Source organism: Xenopus tropicalis, chromosome 3 (genome assembly GCF_000004195.4).
Source record: "Xenopus tropicalis strain Nigerian chromosome 3, UCB_Xtro_10.0, whole genome shotgun sequence".
In the NCBI taxonomy this organism is placed as follows: domain Eukaryota; kingdom Metazoa; phylum Chordata; class Amphibia; order Anura; family Pipidae; genus Xenopus; species Xenopus tropicalis.
The window spans coordinates 108,614,159-108,633,428 of record NC_030679.2 but is presented as its reverse complement, the minus strand read 5'-3'; the positions used below and the strand labels follow the sequence as shown (position 1 = coordinate 108,633,428).

Here is a 19,270-nt window from a genome sequence, read left to right as displayed (position 1 = left end):
CTTTCATTGCTAGACTTTAAATGCCATAATACTAACCTGATTTTGGCAGAGGGTAGGGGGTTCGATAATATTCCGCAAAAAAATCAAGAATAGGCTTTGTAACACTGAGAGCGTATTCCCCTTGGTTCTCGTCCTGAATGGCTTTTTTACGACCCCAGATCTGTACCTATAGAACAAAGCTTATTTTTACATTTGTTGCACAACTTACACAAACAAAACACATTATTGTACAAACATTGTTCTTTCTCTGTTTCTTCTGTCATTTACAACCTTCTCATCTGAATAAAAAACAAACCATAAAGGGATAAAATCTTTGCAGATCAAGTCTCCATTTCGTCATACCTTCTGAAAAATCTGTGGCTCTGCTCTCTTTATTACCTTACTTGTATTCAAATAAAAGCTCACCTTACATCTTACATTTGGTATGGCTTTGGTAATACATAATAGCTAAGGCAGAAAAGGACACACATCAGTCAGATACTTCTCTAGGTACATTAAGAGGAAAGAGAAAAGTCACAATTTTAAACTCTATCCACTTTGCCTCATAAGGAGAAGAAATTCCTTCTTTGGATCAACATCATACTAACAGTATTAATACAAATAGTCTTGTGTTTTAGTATTTTCTAAAAAGGGAACCAACACTTTCTTGAAACTATGTAATGTTCTGCCATTACAACAAGAGAAACCTTTACAACTATACAGTTCTCAGTGTATAAAATCCTTTTCAACCCTTTTCATCGAATTAATTTCCTTTTTCTGATATCATGAAATGGCCTGATGGGCTGTTCAGCTGGAGGCCCACAGGCCGGATGTGACCCTCCAAAGAATTTGTGTGGTCCCATTTGTTTAAAGGCTCTGTAGAGCTGTATGACAAATACTGGTATAGTGCATAGACTTATATTTTTATATATGGTGATCATGCCACTGTTATACTTCCCTCTTCAGTATAAACAGTCCTAACTTGGCAAGTCTCAATTCATAACAAAGATCTTCCATACCCCTATGAGGCTAGTCGCTCATCTCTGGAAGCAAAACTGCACTATGTGTTGTAAAGGGGGCCTTACCAGGGCTTTGTGTAGGGTAACAAGTACCTTCTCCACCATGAATCTATACCACTTTTGATATAGGACAATATCTTGTTGGATATTTTGGTTTTTGACTGAAATTGCTAGTTTATTATGCACAAGTGTGCCTAAAACCTTCTCTATTAAGGATTCGCTTATTTTAGTCACATCAAGGACATGGGTAGTCTGCATACATCTATATTCCAAGTGCATAACCTAACTTATCTATGGTACCTGCCACTTGGACACCCAGATTGACAGTTCAGATTCCCCTGAAGAATTATATATTCTGGTTGGATTAATTTGCCAAGATTTGTATAGTCATTAAACACAGATGTGTTGCCTTCAGTTTCCTCTTCTCAGTCATTAATAATAAACAGATTATATACATTTGGGCCCAATATAAAACTCTGAGACAGATCAGACACACAGAAGTATTGACTATATAAAGGCTGTACCAGTGATAGTTATTCTCAGTACATGATCTTTCTGCCAAGACCAACAGACTTTGGCTTATAAAGCAATGTTTATGTGGCACTGCATCAAAAGCCTTGGCAAAATCTAAGTGGATATGCCACAATTTATTTGTTTAAAATGTGTTTAAAACTATCTATCCTTTAAAGAACCATGCTGACCTCTAATATTATTCCTTAGTACATATCCATTGAAATGATCTCTTAAAATGTTTTTTAATAACTTCCCACTCAAATTCTCTCTAATTCCTAGCTTCATACTGTAAACTTATTTTAAATTGCGTTAGCTTTCCTCCAGTCCATGGTTACCCTACAAGATATGAGGGAGTCTAAGAAGATTATAAATAATGGCCTGGGTAAGAATGAACTAAGTGCTGTAAGCATTTGTGAATATATTTCACTTTGCACTTTTCTATTCTGCAGCTATCCCATCAATGGCCTTCAGCAAAAAGGCAGAGGTTTAAACAACAAAGAGAAAGAGATGTAGTTAAAACATTAATTGCAGCAGATATCTAACCTCCAACCCTTTTCCATTTACTTTGTCACAGAAATAGGGTTTTTTTTATGGTTTTACTCTCAGTTTGTTTCCCTGTAAATAATATACCAACAATGCAAATGGACCTACCCCAGTAACAGTAGCATTGCCAGGATCCCCAACTGCCTCAAATTCGGACACTATGAATGCCACCAGATATGAGGACATCTTTGGAGTTTTGTCAAACTTTGAGACTGTCCATTGTTGTCCATCTTCAGTTACAGTGCTTCGATCTAGAATAAAACAAGTAATTACCAGTTACGATCATGAAATCTGTTCCTACATGTGAGGTGCCATAACAAACAAGAGGTAGTTTATTCAGAGGGAAATGTATAGCGATGAGCCAAAGGAAACTGTTACAAAAGTTACAGTTACTAAAAAATTAGGGATACACTGAATGCACTATTTGGTATGGGAGAAAAATATCAAAACTTTTTGCTTTAGAAAAACTGAATGACAACCCCTTTTTTGGGGTGGGGGGGGAATTTTGGTCTAAGAAGTTCATAGCTTATCAGTATCTAAATATGTATTGGTAAATGATGCTTCATATGGAAGTATAAATCATAATTTAAAGCCCTTGCAGAAAAGGTGAGTGATTTATGAACTCACATGCATTTTCTTGTATGTATTGAGGTTTTTTTTTTTTTAAGTGTTTTATTCACAAGCGAGTGTTTGCAAGAAATAAGACATTTGACAGGTTTTAGGTGATTAGGCTTGTCAGGGTCAGACTGGCCCATAGGGTGGCCCCAGTAGGCCCTAGCCATGCTGACTTCCCCAGTAGACTCTGCTGACAGCCTACTCTCTCCCTCCTGGCCACCGTCTGCCATCCACCTTGCTGGGCACTGTTAAATTTGTGCCACTGTGGAACACACAGCCATATTTCATTTTTATGCAGGCAGAACTTTCAGCTATGGAGAAGGTAGATTGGGGCAGGCAGTATCAGAGCAGAAAGAAGGTACTGGCAGGAGAAGAAAGGTTTGTGGCATTCTGCTTGTTGGCAAGGAAATTCTTTTTATCTGCAGTAATCTTACTAATATGTCTGGGATTGATGTCTTTATTGTTTATTTATGCAGTGATCTTATTGGCAAGTTTTTTTATTAATATGGTTATTTTCCATGTGTTGCAATAGCCCTGCTTGTTCTTGTACATAGCAGGGTTGGGGGGTGGCAGTGGTCTGCAGTGTGTGCTTATTTTTTTTATTGGGCCCCTGGGGTGAGGTTCTCTGGAAGGTCCCAGGTACCCCAGTCTGATACTGCATTCATTTTGGCAGACAACAATAAACCAGCCCCTTAGAGTTGGGAAGGCTTGTAACAAACATAAAGCAAGAGGGCTGCATACTTATAGTATACATTTTATAATATTCATTAAAAAAATACACTTTTACAATGAAATGTAAATGTAAGTGTTGCCAATACAATGTTATTCCATTAAAGCTCGCAGATGTGTAGCTGTTGATAAGGTCTGCCAACGATTTTACTATATAACCCTGAGACAGTAACTGTTACTGACCAAACTTTTTGAGATCCACTAGGCACTAAGGACCCAATGATATTCTTGTTAATCAGCTATATTGGATACAATCATCCTGGAGCAACACCTATGTGTTGGCAAACCTGATATCTACATCCCATTGTTAGGGCAGTGAAAGACGAGGAGATGGTATGCCATCCCACCGGCGATTTACATTTTCGCCAGTGGGATGGCATTTAGGGGAGATTTGTCGCGCGGCAACTAATTTCCCCGTGTTCCACAGCCCTTAGTGTATTTTTATTGGAATAAATTAGTACTAAATGTTTATTTAGGAGATATAGATGTGATCTTTCTTTGAGGTGTAGCACCCTTTAGTTTGTATACATTATCAGTCTTCACACTTATCTCCATCTGCCATAACTATCACGCTGTATAGAAGTGTTGTGTGATTATTTAGACATCTTCCGCACATTTCTCCTGGTACCATCTGAATACAATTTATCCTGTTTTGTGATATATTCCCATTTATTTTAAAGACAATTGTAGTTCCATCTCATATCTGGACTACCAATGTTCCTCATGTACTACGGATTTGGGAGAACGTGACTTACCGATTTCTCGCATGTTGGACATGGCCTTGTAAGGCTGCCTGTACTTAAGGGTGATGTTGAAAGTGGCTTTCATTGCTGGCTCATCAAAGCAGGGGAAGGCTTTCCTCGCATCAGGAGCTTGCATCTGAGTTGTCGCAATGATCCTGTCACCAAAAACATGTTCAGTAATTAAGAGTCAGACATTATTAGCCCATGATATATTACAATGCAGTGTATTTCACTTCAGTGTCGGACAGGCTGGTGGGACACTGGGAAAAAACCTGGTGGGCCCCTGCCCTTGTGGGCTCTGCTGACCCAGTCCATCTCCCAGTCCCCACTGGGAACTGTCTGTGGGTGCTCTTGTGTGCTACCCCCAACATTCCCAATTGCGTCTATAAAGAGGCATGCACGCATGTGGTTGGGGGGGATGGGGTTGCAATAAGTGCTTGTCTTTCCCTGTGGATAAGTTTGTGACTGGGGTGGGGGCCCTTGAAGTGGCAGCCCCAGTAGGCCCCACACACGCCAGTCTGACACTGTTTCACGTGATGTTTTCTCCGGTTACAAATATGTGTTTACTAACAAGTAACAACACCTTTAAAGGTAAAGTGAGTCTTTCTAAAGAATTGACATAAACAGGTGTAGAGGCTTCAGAGTATATACAATGGAAAGACAACACTAACAACTGCTGAATAAGAAAGATTTCCTTTTTTGTTCATAAGAATGTCCCTTTGAAAGGATGTTGGCACTGGCTTGCATTGAGGCATATTTATTAAATGTAGTTTACTACATATAATAAATATTACTCCATGTCTTGCACCTTCCTTACCTGTGTAGCCCCACATTCCAAGCATTTGTCACACAATCACAGTGAACCTGGATGCTAGAGTGCTAAAGGAACTGAGTGCACCAGTGAGAGGATAACGGGAGGTCAGTTCAAACTAAAGCCAATAAAACCTGTTAACTTGCTCCTTCTTGTCTAATTCAGCAGCCTAAGCCCTAAGTGATGGCGCTTCCAACAGCCAGCCTGTCCAATATCAGGTCAAAAATTAGCCAGATATGTATCAGGCAGGTTTGACAATTTTGTCTGGCACTTAAACACCACAGGATTGATCATCTCTCTACGTTGTGACTCAGTTATCAATACAGAGACTTATGGGCACCCCCACTTTACAGTATTTGGTTTAGCTGAGCCACCATGTTTCAGGTGTCACTCTGTTTAATAAATGATTATTAAACCTTTATCCAATTGAATGAATGAATTCAAATGAATGCATCTCCAACAAACTTTCCCTATTTTACATAATTAAATGGGTCTGATTTTGTACAATTAAAATAAGCATTCAAATCCCTGACCAGCCTTTGGGGAGATTTATTATGTAGATATTATTTGTCTTTGCAAACATGAAACAGTTAAACCACTGGAATGAAATAATACTTTGATGCATATGCAATAATCATTTTAAAATTGGAACCTAAGATACACAAGATACTTAAAAGCTCTAAGAGTTATGTTATCCAATAAAAGTAATATAGTCAGTGGGTACCACTACAAGAATATAATATACTGTCGGCAGCCTTACTTGGTTACACCGTCTTCAAGATATTCACTTCTGTAAAATCCAGCCAGGTCATCAGCAAGCTCCCCAACAAACTCTGTGTATAGACCATACTGTTTCCCAGGCACCAGATTCGCAGCAGCCTGTACCACCAAGAACTGCTTGTCTTTCTGAAAGAATGTGCTTTTCAAAGCTACGTCTGTGGCACCATCCTGTAATTTGGCATCAAAGCTATTGAATTTGGTGTGGTTAAGTTTGTTGCTGTGGATTATAATGAGATCAGTGGCATCGTTGCATATAAAGAAGGCAGTACTTTTGCCACGGAACACGTAAAGACCATCTGCATTTTTCACCAAGAATGGCTGAAGCTCAACATCATAATGAACTGGTGACAATGTTTTTGGAAGTCGATACTTGTTCCAAGGGTCATTGGATTGAGCAGTGGTGGCAGTTGCGGTGGCAGTTGCGGTGGTAGTTGTGGTGGCTGTTGATGTGCCTGAGCTAGATGTAGTTGTTTCAGGTGGCTTCGCAACATCATTATTTTTGCCTTTTTCTTGAGAGTAAACAACTGCAAGGGCTATGATAGTAGACACGGCAGCCACCGCAAATATGATGCCAACAGCTAATACTAGCTTGCTGACATAAAATCCCTTGCCCATGGTGCTGGTAGAATGTGTGGCAAAAAAATTTCTGCGTCTTTATATCTCCTCACTTCAGCAGATAGGGCTAGAGGGTCGTACAAGCACACTGTTAATTAGTGAAACATTAACTGCTAAGTCCAAAGGTTAAACAGACTGGTCTATATTTATGGATCTTCAACATGTACCATGAACACTGACAGTCACTTTTGTCAAAATTGTTTCTAGAAAAGCAGCTTTTCCTGTGGGGACAAAATGGTGATTAGTTACCAAAGATAAGGCTTAACAATGCCAATGTAGGCATTTTCCTTCAATTTGTAATGCAAAAATACATTTTACAAGCAATTTTGTATGTATTCTATCTGGATAAAATACATACTGAGCAGGCGCAGACCCATCCTACTACCTTGCCCCTCTTCTGTGAAAGGGGTTTTACCCTGTTATATATATATGTAATTATATTTATAACTTTGCCAAACCTTAACATATATAAAATTGGCAGTTTTAATACATTTCTTAATTCCTTTATGTTTCTTGCCAGCTACTGTTCAGGGAACAAGGGCTACAAAGGAAATCTTTCCAAAACCACAAATATATCTGTATCTGAAATAATGGTTTAGGGAATAAAAAAAATTGTATTGAGATGTCTCTACTGCAGTGCTGTCCAACTGGCAGCCCGCGGGCCGCATGCGGCTCGCGACCCCCCTCTGTGTGGCCCCCCCACCTGTCTGGCTGCTTTGATGGCTTACTCTTGTGTAATATTTAAATGGCATCAGTACTGTGGTTAACTGCCCCCCTGCATGGTTCTCACCTCAGATTCAGGCTGTAATCCCTCTGTATTGTTTAAATATGTAATCCCCTGTGTTGTTCACACCTTTTAAACTCTGCATTGTTCACCCCTGCAGTGTTCACACATAAGGCTCAGGCTGTAATCACCCCCATTGTTCCCCTGTTCACACCTCAGACCAACAAATAATCCCACAAATAATCCCTGCACACTACAAAGAGAACATATACTGAAGTGGTACTAAAATTAAAACGTTTTTTAATATATAGTTATTGTGCAGACTGTAGGAGCAGTGCCAGCATTGTGTCACTGTATGCTGCCTGTGTGTGCCATACACATAGGGCAAGCAGAGTATGGCACACATAGGCAGCACAGGGCAGGCAGAGTATGGCACACACAGGCAGCACAGGGCAGGCAGACTATGGCACACACAGGCAGCATAGGGCAGGCAGAGTATGGCACACACAGGCAGGGTAGGGCAGGCAGAGTATGGCACACACAGGACAAGTATGGCACAAACCAGCCAAGAATGGCACACACAGTCAAAGTATGGCACACGCAGGCAGGGTAGGGAAGGCAGAGTATGGCACACACAGGCAGGGTAGGGAAGGCAGAGTGTGGCACACACAGGCAGGGTAGGGAAGGCAGAGTATGGCACACACAGGCAGGGTAGGGATGGCAGGTTTTTGCTGTACTACAACCATTAATATGGGTGTGGTCATGTGATAACATGGGTGTGGTTTCAAGTGGGTGCGGTTTCAAAAAGGGGAGTGGTCAAAACTGGCTTTCATTATCGGCCCTCCACCACGTAGGTCGGAAAAATTCCGGCCCTCGGTACTACAGAAGTTGGACAGCACTGCTCTACTGTGTCTTTCAGTATGTCTGTTTCACCATTGTTACACAAGGATAGCCTTCAGAGCAAAGTATCTAGTATTGTTAAATCAACACCAACTGCACTTTGACATTAATCTCAATGATGTATCACCATTCATAGAAGTAGGGGATTCCCTGACATGTAAACCCATAGAGGTAACACGATTACCATAATCCAATCATTCAAATCAGATTATTTTATATTTAATTTTAAAATTGCACATGGGGCTAGCCATATTCTTCATTTCCCAGGGTGCCACAGCCGTGTGACCTGTGCTCTGATAAACTTCAGAAACACTTTACTGCTGCGCTGCAAGTTGGAGTGATATCACCCCCTCCCAGCAGCCAATCAGCAGAACAATGGGAAGGGAGCAAGATAGCAGCTCCCAGTAGATATCAGAATAGCACTCAATAGTAAGAAATCCAAGTCCGGCTTGGGACTCCTCCAGTTACATGGGAGTAGGAGAAACAATAGGTTATCTGAAAGCAGTTCTAATGTGTAGCGCTGGCTCCTTCTGAAAGCTCAGACTCGGGCACAATGCACTGAGTTGGCGCCTACACACCTATAGTACCAAAATTTGTTGGTTCAAGAATACAATTATAAATGGCAGAGTAAATTATTTGCTATGTAAACAGTGTAATTTAGAAATTAAATGTATACAATAAAAATCATGACAGTATCCCTTTAACTAAAGAAGTTGTACATTATATTTTGTGCTTCTGTACCAGCTCAAGGCGTGAAGATGCCCCAGTATCTGATTCCCTGCACATGCTTTGTGCTGCTGTCACTTACTGAGCTTAGGGACCCACTCACAATATACTGTAAAGATAGTCCCAATACAAGACTGATTAGGAATTAATGAAGATTCCCATTACATGGCAACTCTGAAACCAGTGCAAATAGCATTGGACTTTAATAATCAGCCCTGTAGCATCAGCTTTTATGACAGACAAACTTTTTTGCTTTTGAGACAACTATTAAGCTTAGCTCCTCAACAGCTGCCCAGAGCACATTGGGCATGTGCAGTGTCACTGACACCCCTAACACAATCCAAGATGGGGAACTCCCATGCACAACCGAACATTCCTAAACAAGCCTAAAACATTCAGGCTGGTGCAATAAGTATATAAAGTATATAAAATACAGCATTTTTAGCCATATGGCAACTTTCCAATATACATAACATTTTAAAGTTATATGTGAATGTTAATTTGCACTGGAAAGCAGTATCTGTGTGTCCCATTCTGCACTAAAGATTCAGACTCCTGACTCTTGTGCACTTTATCAAATAAAAAACTCATGGCAAAAACATGGTGGTTTTAGGGTTTACAGCCCCTTAACACCTGTCCCAATAAGTTTAATCCCACAATTGCAGTGGAGGCAAAATATTGCTGTCATTTATAACAGGGCAATAATGTTGGAAAGATACTTCCTCATACACCAGTGATTGAAATATCAGTAGTTCCATAAATTTTTCAGACTTTCATTGTTATATAGAACTCATCACAAACAGATTTAGCGTAAAGATGTTTGTGCACAGTACGTATGGCTAGCTGAACAAGTAAAGCTGGACAGACCGATAGGAACATAGCAATATTCTACCTAATTTAATAGTCTTCCATTTTTTCTGCTCATCATGAAAGGTCTTGGAAATTATAATCATCTCTTTGATCTGAACATTGATGGACTTTTTTCTATTAGCCCCTAACCTTCTGCTCATGGCAATTAACTAAGGTGACATGAAGCACAGAAGGGCGATGCGCAATTGCAGTGCTGAATTATTTTGTGTCGAGCTGTATTCAGAACAGAAACAAATATAAAAGGGGGTGATGCTGAACTAAAAGAGGCTATAAGGACCCTAGTTGATCCAACTTGCACCCTCTACATCTGTTATGGAACTAAAACTAATTACATCTCCTAAAAGTCAAATAGATTAGAAAAAGGTTCATAAAACAAGACTTTTAATATGCACACACCATCGGTTTATGAATTGGTTTTCAATTGTGAGACAGGCCGGCCACATTTTTTAATAGTCTTAGAAATAACATTATGATATAAACATTTTTTTTCAAAACCAAGCAAATTGTCTTGAATTATATATTTGCCTCTATATAGAAATAGGTTGTTTCCTTTACTCCTAGGCAATGTTAAATTCTCAAAAGCCTGATAGCTTATATTTGAGTTGTAGTGCAACAGCAGTTGGAAGGCTGCATATATATTTATATATAATATATATAGGGGATATGCAAACTTTATCCGTTGGTACAGTTTCCGAGCAAAATTTGCAATTTCAACAGGGGTGAAATGCTTCACTGGGAAAAAAAGTAATTAAAAAAATCTTTTTTGACAAGACAGGGCAATGTATACTTTTTACATACGTTATTTTTACGTTATTGCAGAGCCTAAACCACAATGTAACTTCACCTATATATTGACACCAATGCATTTTGGCAGAATTTGCACCATTTCATACGTTTTTCAGCAAAAGTAAATGTAACAGTTTCGCTTGTCACTAGCAGTGGCATTATACATGGATAGTGATAATAATAATCTATTTGTTACATCGGGAAAGTTCATTAAAGCATGATGACTCTGCTATTATCTCAGTCAGATATTGCATGGAAACTGATAAACATTAACAGAGAGCAATTCATATAAGAAGGCCATATCCATAAATAATTTGCTTATCTCTTTCTTCTAACCACAGCAGTTATATAACCAGACAGTACCAACACAATACGTAAACATAAGTGCAAAGATCTTTGTCCTGCCTTACACTTGGGGTAATCACTTCCTTTTACAGATCATAGTTACTCCCAAGCTTTGCACAAAATATGTAATCTAATTACCTAATGAAATGCATGGATGCAGAATCTTCCAGTAAACCTGTATTATTGTAGGTAACATAGTAAGTTAGGTTGAAAAAACCGACATGTTCATCAAGTTCAACCTTTTTTGCCTGTATAACTTGCCTAACTGCTAGTTGATCCAGAGGAAGGCAATAACATTTTCTAAAGACTCTCCAGTTTGGCACAGTGGGGGAAAATTATCCCGTTTGAGCATTGGAGACCAAAACTGCATGGCATATTCTAGATGGGACCAGCGCTCTGTAAAGCGGAAAGATAACCCCCTCCTCCCGCAAATCTATACCCCTTTTAATACAGCTCAAAACCTTGTCTGCCCTTGCTGCTGCTGCCTGGCATTGCTTGCTACAACATACCTCCCAACATTTTGAGACAACGGAGATAGGGACAAAAATAAATGGCACGCACAGCGCAGCAAATTTTTTTGAGTACGTCCATTATTGCAACCACACCCCCTAAATACCACTCCCATTTGATTAAATTTGGCAGGTTATTTAAAGTTTGAACACATTTCTGGGGATTTGGGGGTTTTATGTGTTATTACAGTTTTGCTGAAAAAGGTAAAATTGCCCGTTTAGCAGCAAGTCTCAGTTCCCCTAAGAGACCTGTTTAGCTTATTAGTTACAATTGTATCACAGTGCAGGTGTGGCTTTTTACCTCTGGGCTCTCTGCCAACTTATTTAATTAAAAATGAGAAACAATGTATCTAAGTGCAGGTGTCGCTCATTAAGATTTCTGGGCTCTCGGCCAAAAGCTACTTTTAATTAAATTTGTATCTTTTTTAGCTTCAGTGCAGGAGATCAAAGGGAAATGAGGGACTTTTTAGTAAGAATCCGGGACTGCGGGTTGAGCTGTCAAAAGAGGGACTGTCCCGCGAAAATCGGGACAGTTGGGAGGTATGGTTACAGTCAAGTTTATTATCTATAATAACCCCAAACTCCTCCCCCTCAGGATTGCGCACATGAGCATCTTTTCCACTTACATATGGGGCACTGGGAACGGGATGCGCTAAAGTTTTGTGGGCCTCACCACAAATTCGGGCCTAGTCACTTAGCTGCCCAGATTGCCAGTTGGCCAAGATCCTGCTGCAAGGATGCCACATCCTGGATAGAATTGACTGGTCTGCAGAGTTTTGTGTCATCTGCAAACACTGATACATAACTTACCATACCTTCCCCTAAGTCATTAATTATAATGTTAAACAAAAGTGGACCCAGTACAGAACCCTGAGGGACCCCACTGAGAACCTTACTCCAAGTAGAGAATGTGCCATTAACAACCACCCTCTGTACCCGATCCTGTAGCCAGTTTTCTATCCATGTGCAAACGACTTCACTAAGACCAATAGACCTTAGCTTAGAAAGCAGTCGTTTGTGGGGAACGGTATCAAATGCTTTGGCAAAATCCAAATAGATTTTATCTACTGCATCCCCACTGTCCAGCTTCTTACTTACCTAAGCTCTTTTGGGCAGGGCCCACTTCACCTCTTGTATCGGTTACTGATTGCTTTATATGTTACTCTGTATGTCCAATGTATGTAACCGACTTATTGTACAGCGCTGCGGAATATGTTGGCGCTTTATAAATAAATGTTAATAATAATAATAATAAAAAGCAATATAAAAATTAATCACATAAACCCACTTTAAAAGTCACCAGTATATAGATTATCTGTTGATCTGTTGGTTGAATTCCAAACATATAGATCCTCAAATGGTCTTTAGTGTTCAAACCAGAACATTTGTTAATCACCAAGTGGTATCTAAGTCTGCTTCCACCTGGGGCAGTAGATCCATTATATCCGCCCCCATGCCACATTTATAAAAAAAAAAAAAAGAGAAAACTGACTCTTGACGTGCCAGCTAACACATGGGTCTCACCCTCCCTTGTGGCTGAAATGGCACTGTTAATCACACAATTCATTGCTGATTGAATGAGGATGCTTTTTAAAAAAGAAAAGGATTCTTATTAAAGATTTTGAGAAAGGAAAATCCCGATGCGACCACAAGGTGGCAGATATATGGAGCCCAAATATAAATCCCTGGGTAGCTAATTAAGTATATTGTTAACTTAATTAATAAAGTGCTTTTTGGTACATTTTTGTGAGGATTTTAGGTGGCCATACACAGGCTGATTTAATCTGCCAATTTGAGTTCTTTAGACCAGTGCTGTCCAACTGGCGGCCTGCTGGCGCCTGCATGCGACCCCCCTCTGTGTGGCCCCCCACCTGTCTGGCTGCTGTGATGGCTTACCTTTGTGGAAGCTTTAAATGGTATCAGTACTGATATTAACCGGCCCCCTGCATAGTTCTCACCTCAGATTCAGGCTGTAATCCCCTTGTAATGTTTAAACATGTAATCCCCTGTACTGTTCACACCTTTTAGTTTCTGCATTGTTCAACCCCTGCACAGACAGCATAGGGTAGGCAAAGTATGGCACATAGGCAGTATAGGGCAGGGAGGGTATGGAACACACAGGCAGCATAGGGCAGGCATAATATGGCACATAGGCAGCATAGGGCAGGGAGGGTATGGAACACACAGGCAGCATAGGGCAGGCAGAGTATGGAATACACAAGATAGTTAAGGGCAGGCAGAGTATGGCACACACAGGCAGCATAGGGCAGGCAGAGTATGGCACACACAGGCAGCATAGGACAGGCAGAGTATGGCATACACAGACAGCATAAGGGAGGCAGAGTGCGCCTGTGAGTGCCATATTCTGCCTGCCCTATGCTGCCTGTGAGAGGTGAACCTGGCAGGGGTTTGTTCTGGGAGTTTGTTAGTAGTTGGAAACAGCCATTAAATGGTCCCTAAGGTGTGTAATTATGTTGCTGGGGGTTGCTCTGCTATCCACAGGGGAGGAGGAGGCATATGGATTTAAGGGTGTGTCTTAATATGACATAATATAATTCTTTCATATATGAATAACTGTTGATATCCCCACAGTGAGGACCAAGCATTTGGGTTTTTGCTGCACTACCACCATTGTGATAAAATGGGTGTGGTTTGAAGTGGGTGTGGTTCAAAAAAGGGGAGTGGCCAAAACTGGCTTCCATTAGTGGCCCTTCACCATGTATTCTAGAGAAATTCCGGCCCTCGGCACCGCAGAAGTTGGACAGCACTGCTTTAGACCAATTCAGCAGCTTATCTGTACATGTATGGGGCCTCCCAGATCGATATTTGGCTGAAAATCAGCAGGTTTTATTTTCCCATTGGATTGTGGATTGCATTGACTCTTTGATGTGGTCCACAGTCCAATGGCTACTATACCTTTCTTTGTAATTTGATCCTAGGGCCAAACAATTGAATCAACCCAATAACAGCCAGTTTAGGTGGGTATATCTGGAGAAGATTTTAACGTGTATGGCCACCTTTACTGGGATTTGATCCCTGAATTGTTCCTTGAAATGCTGGTGTATTACTCAACTGAGCCACTGGAGGACCTTTATGCTAGCTATAATCATGTTTCTCTAATAATAATAATAATAATAATAATTCCTTTTGTATTCCTGTCATCTGCTCCCTTTCCTCCACCCACCACATTATCGCCATGTGTAGTTCATTAATCAGTTTAGACCCCTTATAATCCTGCCCCTGGCTCTTTACTTAATCAATTAGCTGTTAGCTGAGATCTTTCCAACCTGTGTTCCTGTGATCCCATCTAGTTCCTAGTTCTTGAGTTCTTTCCTGGTTATGTGACCCCTGCCTTGTTCCCACGCTCCAGTGCCTGTCCTTGTTCTTGTGGATCTCCCAGTTTTGACCCTCAGCCTGTTCCTTGACTCCGTTGCCGACTGCCTGTCCCGACAACTTGCCTGATTACTGGACTCCATCTCAACCTGCTGGTTCTCCCTGTCCCTGGCCTGTATATTTGTTTTGTTCCTTCTGTGCATTGTTAAGTTTTGTGTTATCACATCTTGTTTATTAAATTCCAAATTCATTTAATAATGGTTTATAGTCTCCATTGCCCCATCTATGGCTAAACCTAAGGTTAATCAGCATATATTCTCTCATCTTCAAGTCTCTGTTCAGTTTCTCTTTGTGAGACCAAAAATCCACCCTTCCCATCAAACCCCATTGGGGGTTTTAACTGTAGATTTTTTTGTCACTATAGCCTTGGATATTCTGCTTGTTCAATAACTCATCCAGGCCCCTCTTAAAGGCATTAACAGAATCTGCCATTACCACATCTCTAGGAAGGGCATTCCACAACCTCACTGCCCTCACCGTGAGGAACCCCCTACGCTGCTTCAAATGGAAACTCCTTTCCTCTAATCTAAAGGGGTGACCTCTGGTGCGTTGATTGTTTTTATGGGAAAAAAGAACATCCCCAACTGCCTATAATCCCCTCTAATGTACTTGTACAGAGTAATCATGTCCCCTCGCAAGCGCCTCTTTTCCAGAGAAAACAACCCCAACCTCGACAGTCTCACCTCATAGTTTAAATCTTCCATCCCCTTAACCAGTTTAGTTGCACGTCTCTGCACTCTCTCCAGCTCATTAATATCCTTCTTAAAGTGATACTGACACGAAAAAACTACTTTTCAAATTATGAATCTACATAAAAAGTTACCTATAGGTCATGTTGATCTTTTTTCACTCTTAGGGCTGGTTTTGTATGTAATTGTTGCTTGAAGTTCCTAAACCTGACTGTTTTGCCAACCTGACTGTCCCTTCTCAGCCTGTCAGTTATAGCTTTTAATGCTAACAGACTCCTGCTGCACAAATATGGCAGCCTCCTCATAGGGGAACATGGGGGATCAGATAAGGAATGGAAAAGCATCAGCAAATACTTTTATGGCAAAATTATAAAGCTCATGCAAAGACAATGTTTTGATAGATGTAAAAAAGTTTTCATTTCTGGTGTCAGTATCTCTTTAAGGACTGGAGCCCAAAACTGCACTGCATACTCAAGGTGATGCCTTACCAGGGACCAAAAAAAATGTGTTTTCATCCCCTGACTTTATGCCCTTTTTTATGCAAGACATGCAACCACTTTTTTTTACAAACTGTTTTCCAATCAAATTGGTTATTGGATTTAAATCTGCTTTGAATTCAGGGGAGCTGGATGTGCGACTGCACTAGGGCCTGTCCCCCAAAAAGGGGTTTACCATGAGGATTGGGGAATGCTGTGCTATTTTCCCCATTATCAGTAAGGATGATGGGGGGAGGGTGCCTGGTAAAGGTTTTGTACCTGGACATACAGTATTGGACTATAGTGACATTACTGAACGCATGGGACACAATATTAGTTATTTGCTAACAAGATACACGCAGACAAGCTACAATACTACTAACTGGACATGTCTAGGTGATATGAGCCATATAAAAGGCTATGGATTTAGCTATACAGATATTTGCACAAAACATTGCTGTCTAGGATACTGACCACAGAATTATTCAATAAACTCCACCAATCCCACCTAAGCCAAGCCTAGGGACGCAAACCTCTTATCAGTGATGCAGGCTGCCCAGCATTAGAAACTCATTATTTAGTGGGAAACAAACAGAGATCCAAGAGAACTTGCCAAACATCTTATCTCCATATAAGTTTTCTGTTTAAATTTTCATTTCAGTTTTTTTGCAGGGAGCTTAGCCTTAATTGACTGAATTTAACTGGAGATTTTAAAGTCTTACCACCCAATCACAACCTGATAAATTCTTCTTTAGGTACTTAGTCTTCACAAGGTCCCCTGCACAACCAGTCGGCAATTCAATTAATGGGCAACCTACGTCTCTTTAGCTGTTAGTAGGATGCTAAGTGATGTTAAGAGATGTCTCAAACCATCTGAAGTGCCACCGCTTATCTGCCATTGCCATAGAACAAGGAATCTGTGCATCTGTGGATCATCTCTATGCTATATATTTGTGCACATAATTTCTATACATTGTATGTTTAGGGAATATGCTTACTGGAGGTGTGCAATAATAATAATAATAAAAATGCTAAGGTGATTGGCTTGATCAATGCACATTTCCCGTGCCTATGACTTACTAGCAATCCATTCTTTTTTTAAAAACAGGGTTCTATTTTAGTTCAGTTATTAGAAGGGAAGGGTGTGGGAGTGCTACAACTAACTGGAAGCCTAACCTGCCCTCCCAGTAAGTAAAATACAAGGAAGCTGAGGAAAAGGCAATTAATTAAATTATAATAGTAATCCCACGGCTTACAAAGAGTGCTGTTTGTTTGTACTGGGGGATCTCATCCTGTCCTAGGCCAGTTGGCTGAACTTTCCCCCTATGTACTGATTCTGTGCTGGACATGTATATGATTATTACTAAAGCTCCTCTAATAGAAATCAAATGGTTTCCTGGCAAGGCATGGAAATGATTTTGCAATTTGGAAATCCCTGAAATGCCAGGAACACTGTTTTAGTCAGAAACATCATCTGAGGTCTTTTGCTTTTATAAGATATGAAGTCATCAGTAGTCACCAGTAGTAATTGAATCCATTGGGAAACAATATTGGTTTACATATGACCATTTTGGTGAAAATATAAGTGACACAGACTTACTGTAACTAATGGGCACAGGGAGAGCTATCGCCTCACTGGAAGGTCAGATGGAAATTACCATCACTTTACCATCATGAACTATACTTTAAAGTGATACTGACACGACAACACAACTTTTTAAAATATAAATCTACATAAAAAGTTGCCTATAGGTCGTGTTGATCATTTTTTACTGATAGGGCTGCTTTTGTAAGTAATTGTTACTTGAAATCCCAAAACCTGACTGTTTTGCCAGCCTGACTGTCCCTTCTCAGCCTGTCAGTTATAGCTTCTAATGCTAACAGCCTCCTGCTGCACAAATATGGCAGCCCCCTCATAGAGGAACATGGGGTATCAGATAGGGAATGTAAAAGCTTGGCCAAATACTTTTATGGCAAAATTATAAATAGTATGCAAAGACAATGTTATGACAGATGTAAAAATGGTTTCATTTCTGGTGTCAGTATCTCTTTAAGGTACATGAGCTTATTATTTTCTCTGGAGCTTACATTAAAAAATGTGTAAAAACTAAATGGCAAACACTTTTACTAGGGGTCCTGGAGTGACTAAGCAGCCCCCCCCCCATAAAAATGTATCAATGCTAGCTTTGTTGCTAGGTCCCATAAATAACTCTGTTAGCAGGTGGTGACTAGAGGCAAATGCATGGCTATTAGCATTGGAGGAATATAGGAAATGCCAGGAGATATGTTCCAGAGTAACCATTACTAATCAATACATTAGAAGTAACCAGCCCCCCCCCCCATTTTATGGGTCCCGACCCCCAATACTAATTGAAAGATGATGGAAACAAAGACTAATTAAAAAGATGCTTAGAATAGGAAATTCTGGAACAGTGATCCCCGACCAGTGGTTTATGAGCAAGATTGTGCTTAGCGCCTCCACTGATGTTTCTCACTGTCACCTCAAAGCAATAGCCTATTTTTAAATTCCTGGCTTGAAATCAAATTTTGAAAGCAAATAAGACACAGGTTTCCAAACAGAGCTTGCTGCAGGCTAGCAGTAAATACGGGGCTACCAATTAGACTATCACAGCCCTTATTTTGTATCACTAAGGAACTCATTAATGCTTGTGTGGCTCACCAACAGTTTGTATATTTAAGTGTGGCTCACAGGTAAAAAAAAGTTGGGGACCTCTGTTCTAGAACATACTAAAATGAACTACTGGTAGTGAATGGAATGATACCACTTCCCCAGACTGCCTGCATTTCACTGTGGACTGCATGTTACTCAAGGAACCTAAATTTGTTTCCACCACTAAATCCAAAATGTAATCCTTACCTTGGAGTTCTTTTCTCATCAAATGTCTGCAGAAATGATGCCGCTTGCAGATGTGTACAAGTGTATTTGCCTATTGTCTTGCTACGCCCATTGTGAGAGAAATGTGGACATGGAGTTACGTATATGTTTGCATTGCAATTAATATCTCTTTCTTTCCAATCCCATGTATGATTAGCAGTTCTAGTGAACCACTATAATGAACCTAGCCCCCACAAATTCACCATATATACAGGAGCAAGATGAGCAGTAGACCCTGCAGCTGCTGGGGGTGGGTATGAATTTATCAGGCCCAGAAGAGTCTTTACTGATTTGTAGAAGAGGCTGAGTGTAGTAAATACAAAAGAAGCCCCATAAGTGCTGTGTAGGTAATAGGCCGGATTAAATCAGTCTGAGGGGCTTATTAATTGATAAACAATAGGTGATGGGAATAGCAATGAAATCAGTCAGGGGGTATCTTAATTGAAAAACAATTGGCAGTGGAGTCAGTTAATGGGTTTGTCTGGAAACAATGGACTGCTATAGAGGAGTGGAAAATTAGGGCTCTGGCACACGGGGAGATTAGTCGCCCATGATAAATCTCCCTGTTTGCGGGTGACTAATCTCCCCAAATTGCCATCCCACCGGCGG

General features: G+C 40.4%; 1 protein-coding gene across 2 annotated transcripts in view; it reads right to left on the bottom strand.

The window, feature by feature from the left end:
• Positions 1-19,270, bottom strand: part of anpep (alanyl aminopeptidase, membrane) — a 46,107-nt gene that overhangs the window by 16,781 nt on the left and 10,056 nt on the right. Inside the window, exons 2-5 of one of the 2 annotated variants that reach the window (XM_031899221.1) lie at positions 5,713-6,568; positions 4,154-4,296; positions 2,163-2,305; positions 37-166 (exon numbers count right to left, since the gene is read on the bottom strand). In XM_031899221.1, coding sequence (XP_031755081.1) covers positions 37-166; positions 2,163-2,305; positions 4,154-4,296; positions 5,713-6,347 — 1,051 coding nt within the window. In that variant the 5' untranslated portion in view covers positions 6,348-6,568. The remainder of the gene's footprint in view (positions 1-36; positions 167-2,162; positions 2,306-4,153; positions 4,297-5,712; positions 6,569-19,270) is intronic. The other variant, XM_031899222.1, reaches the window with a different exon arrangement.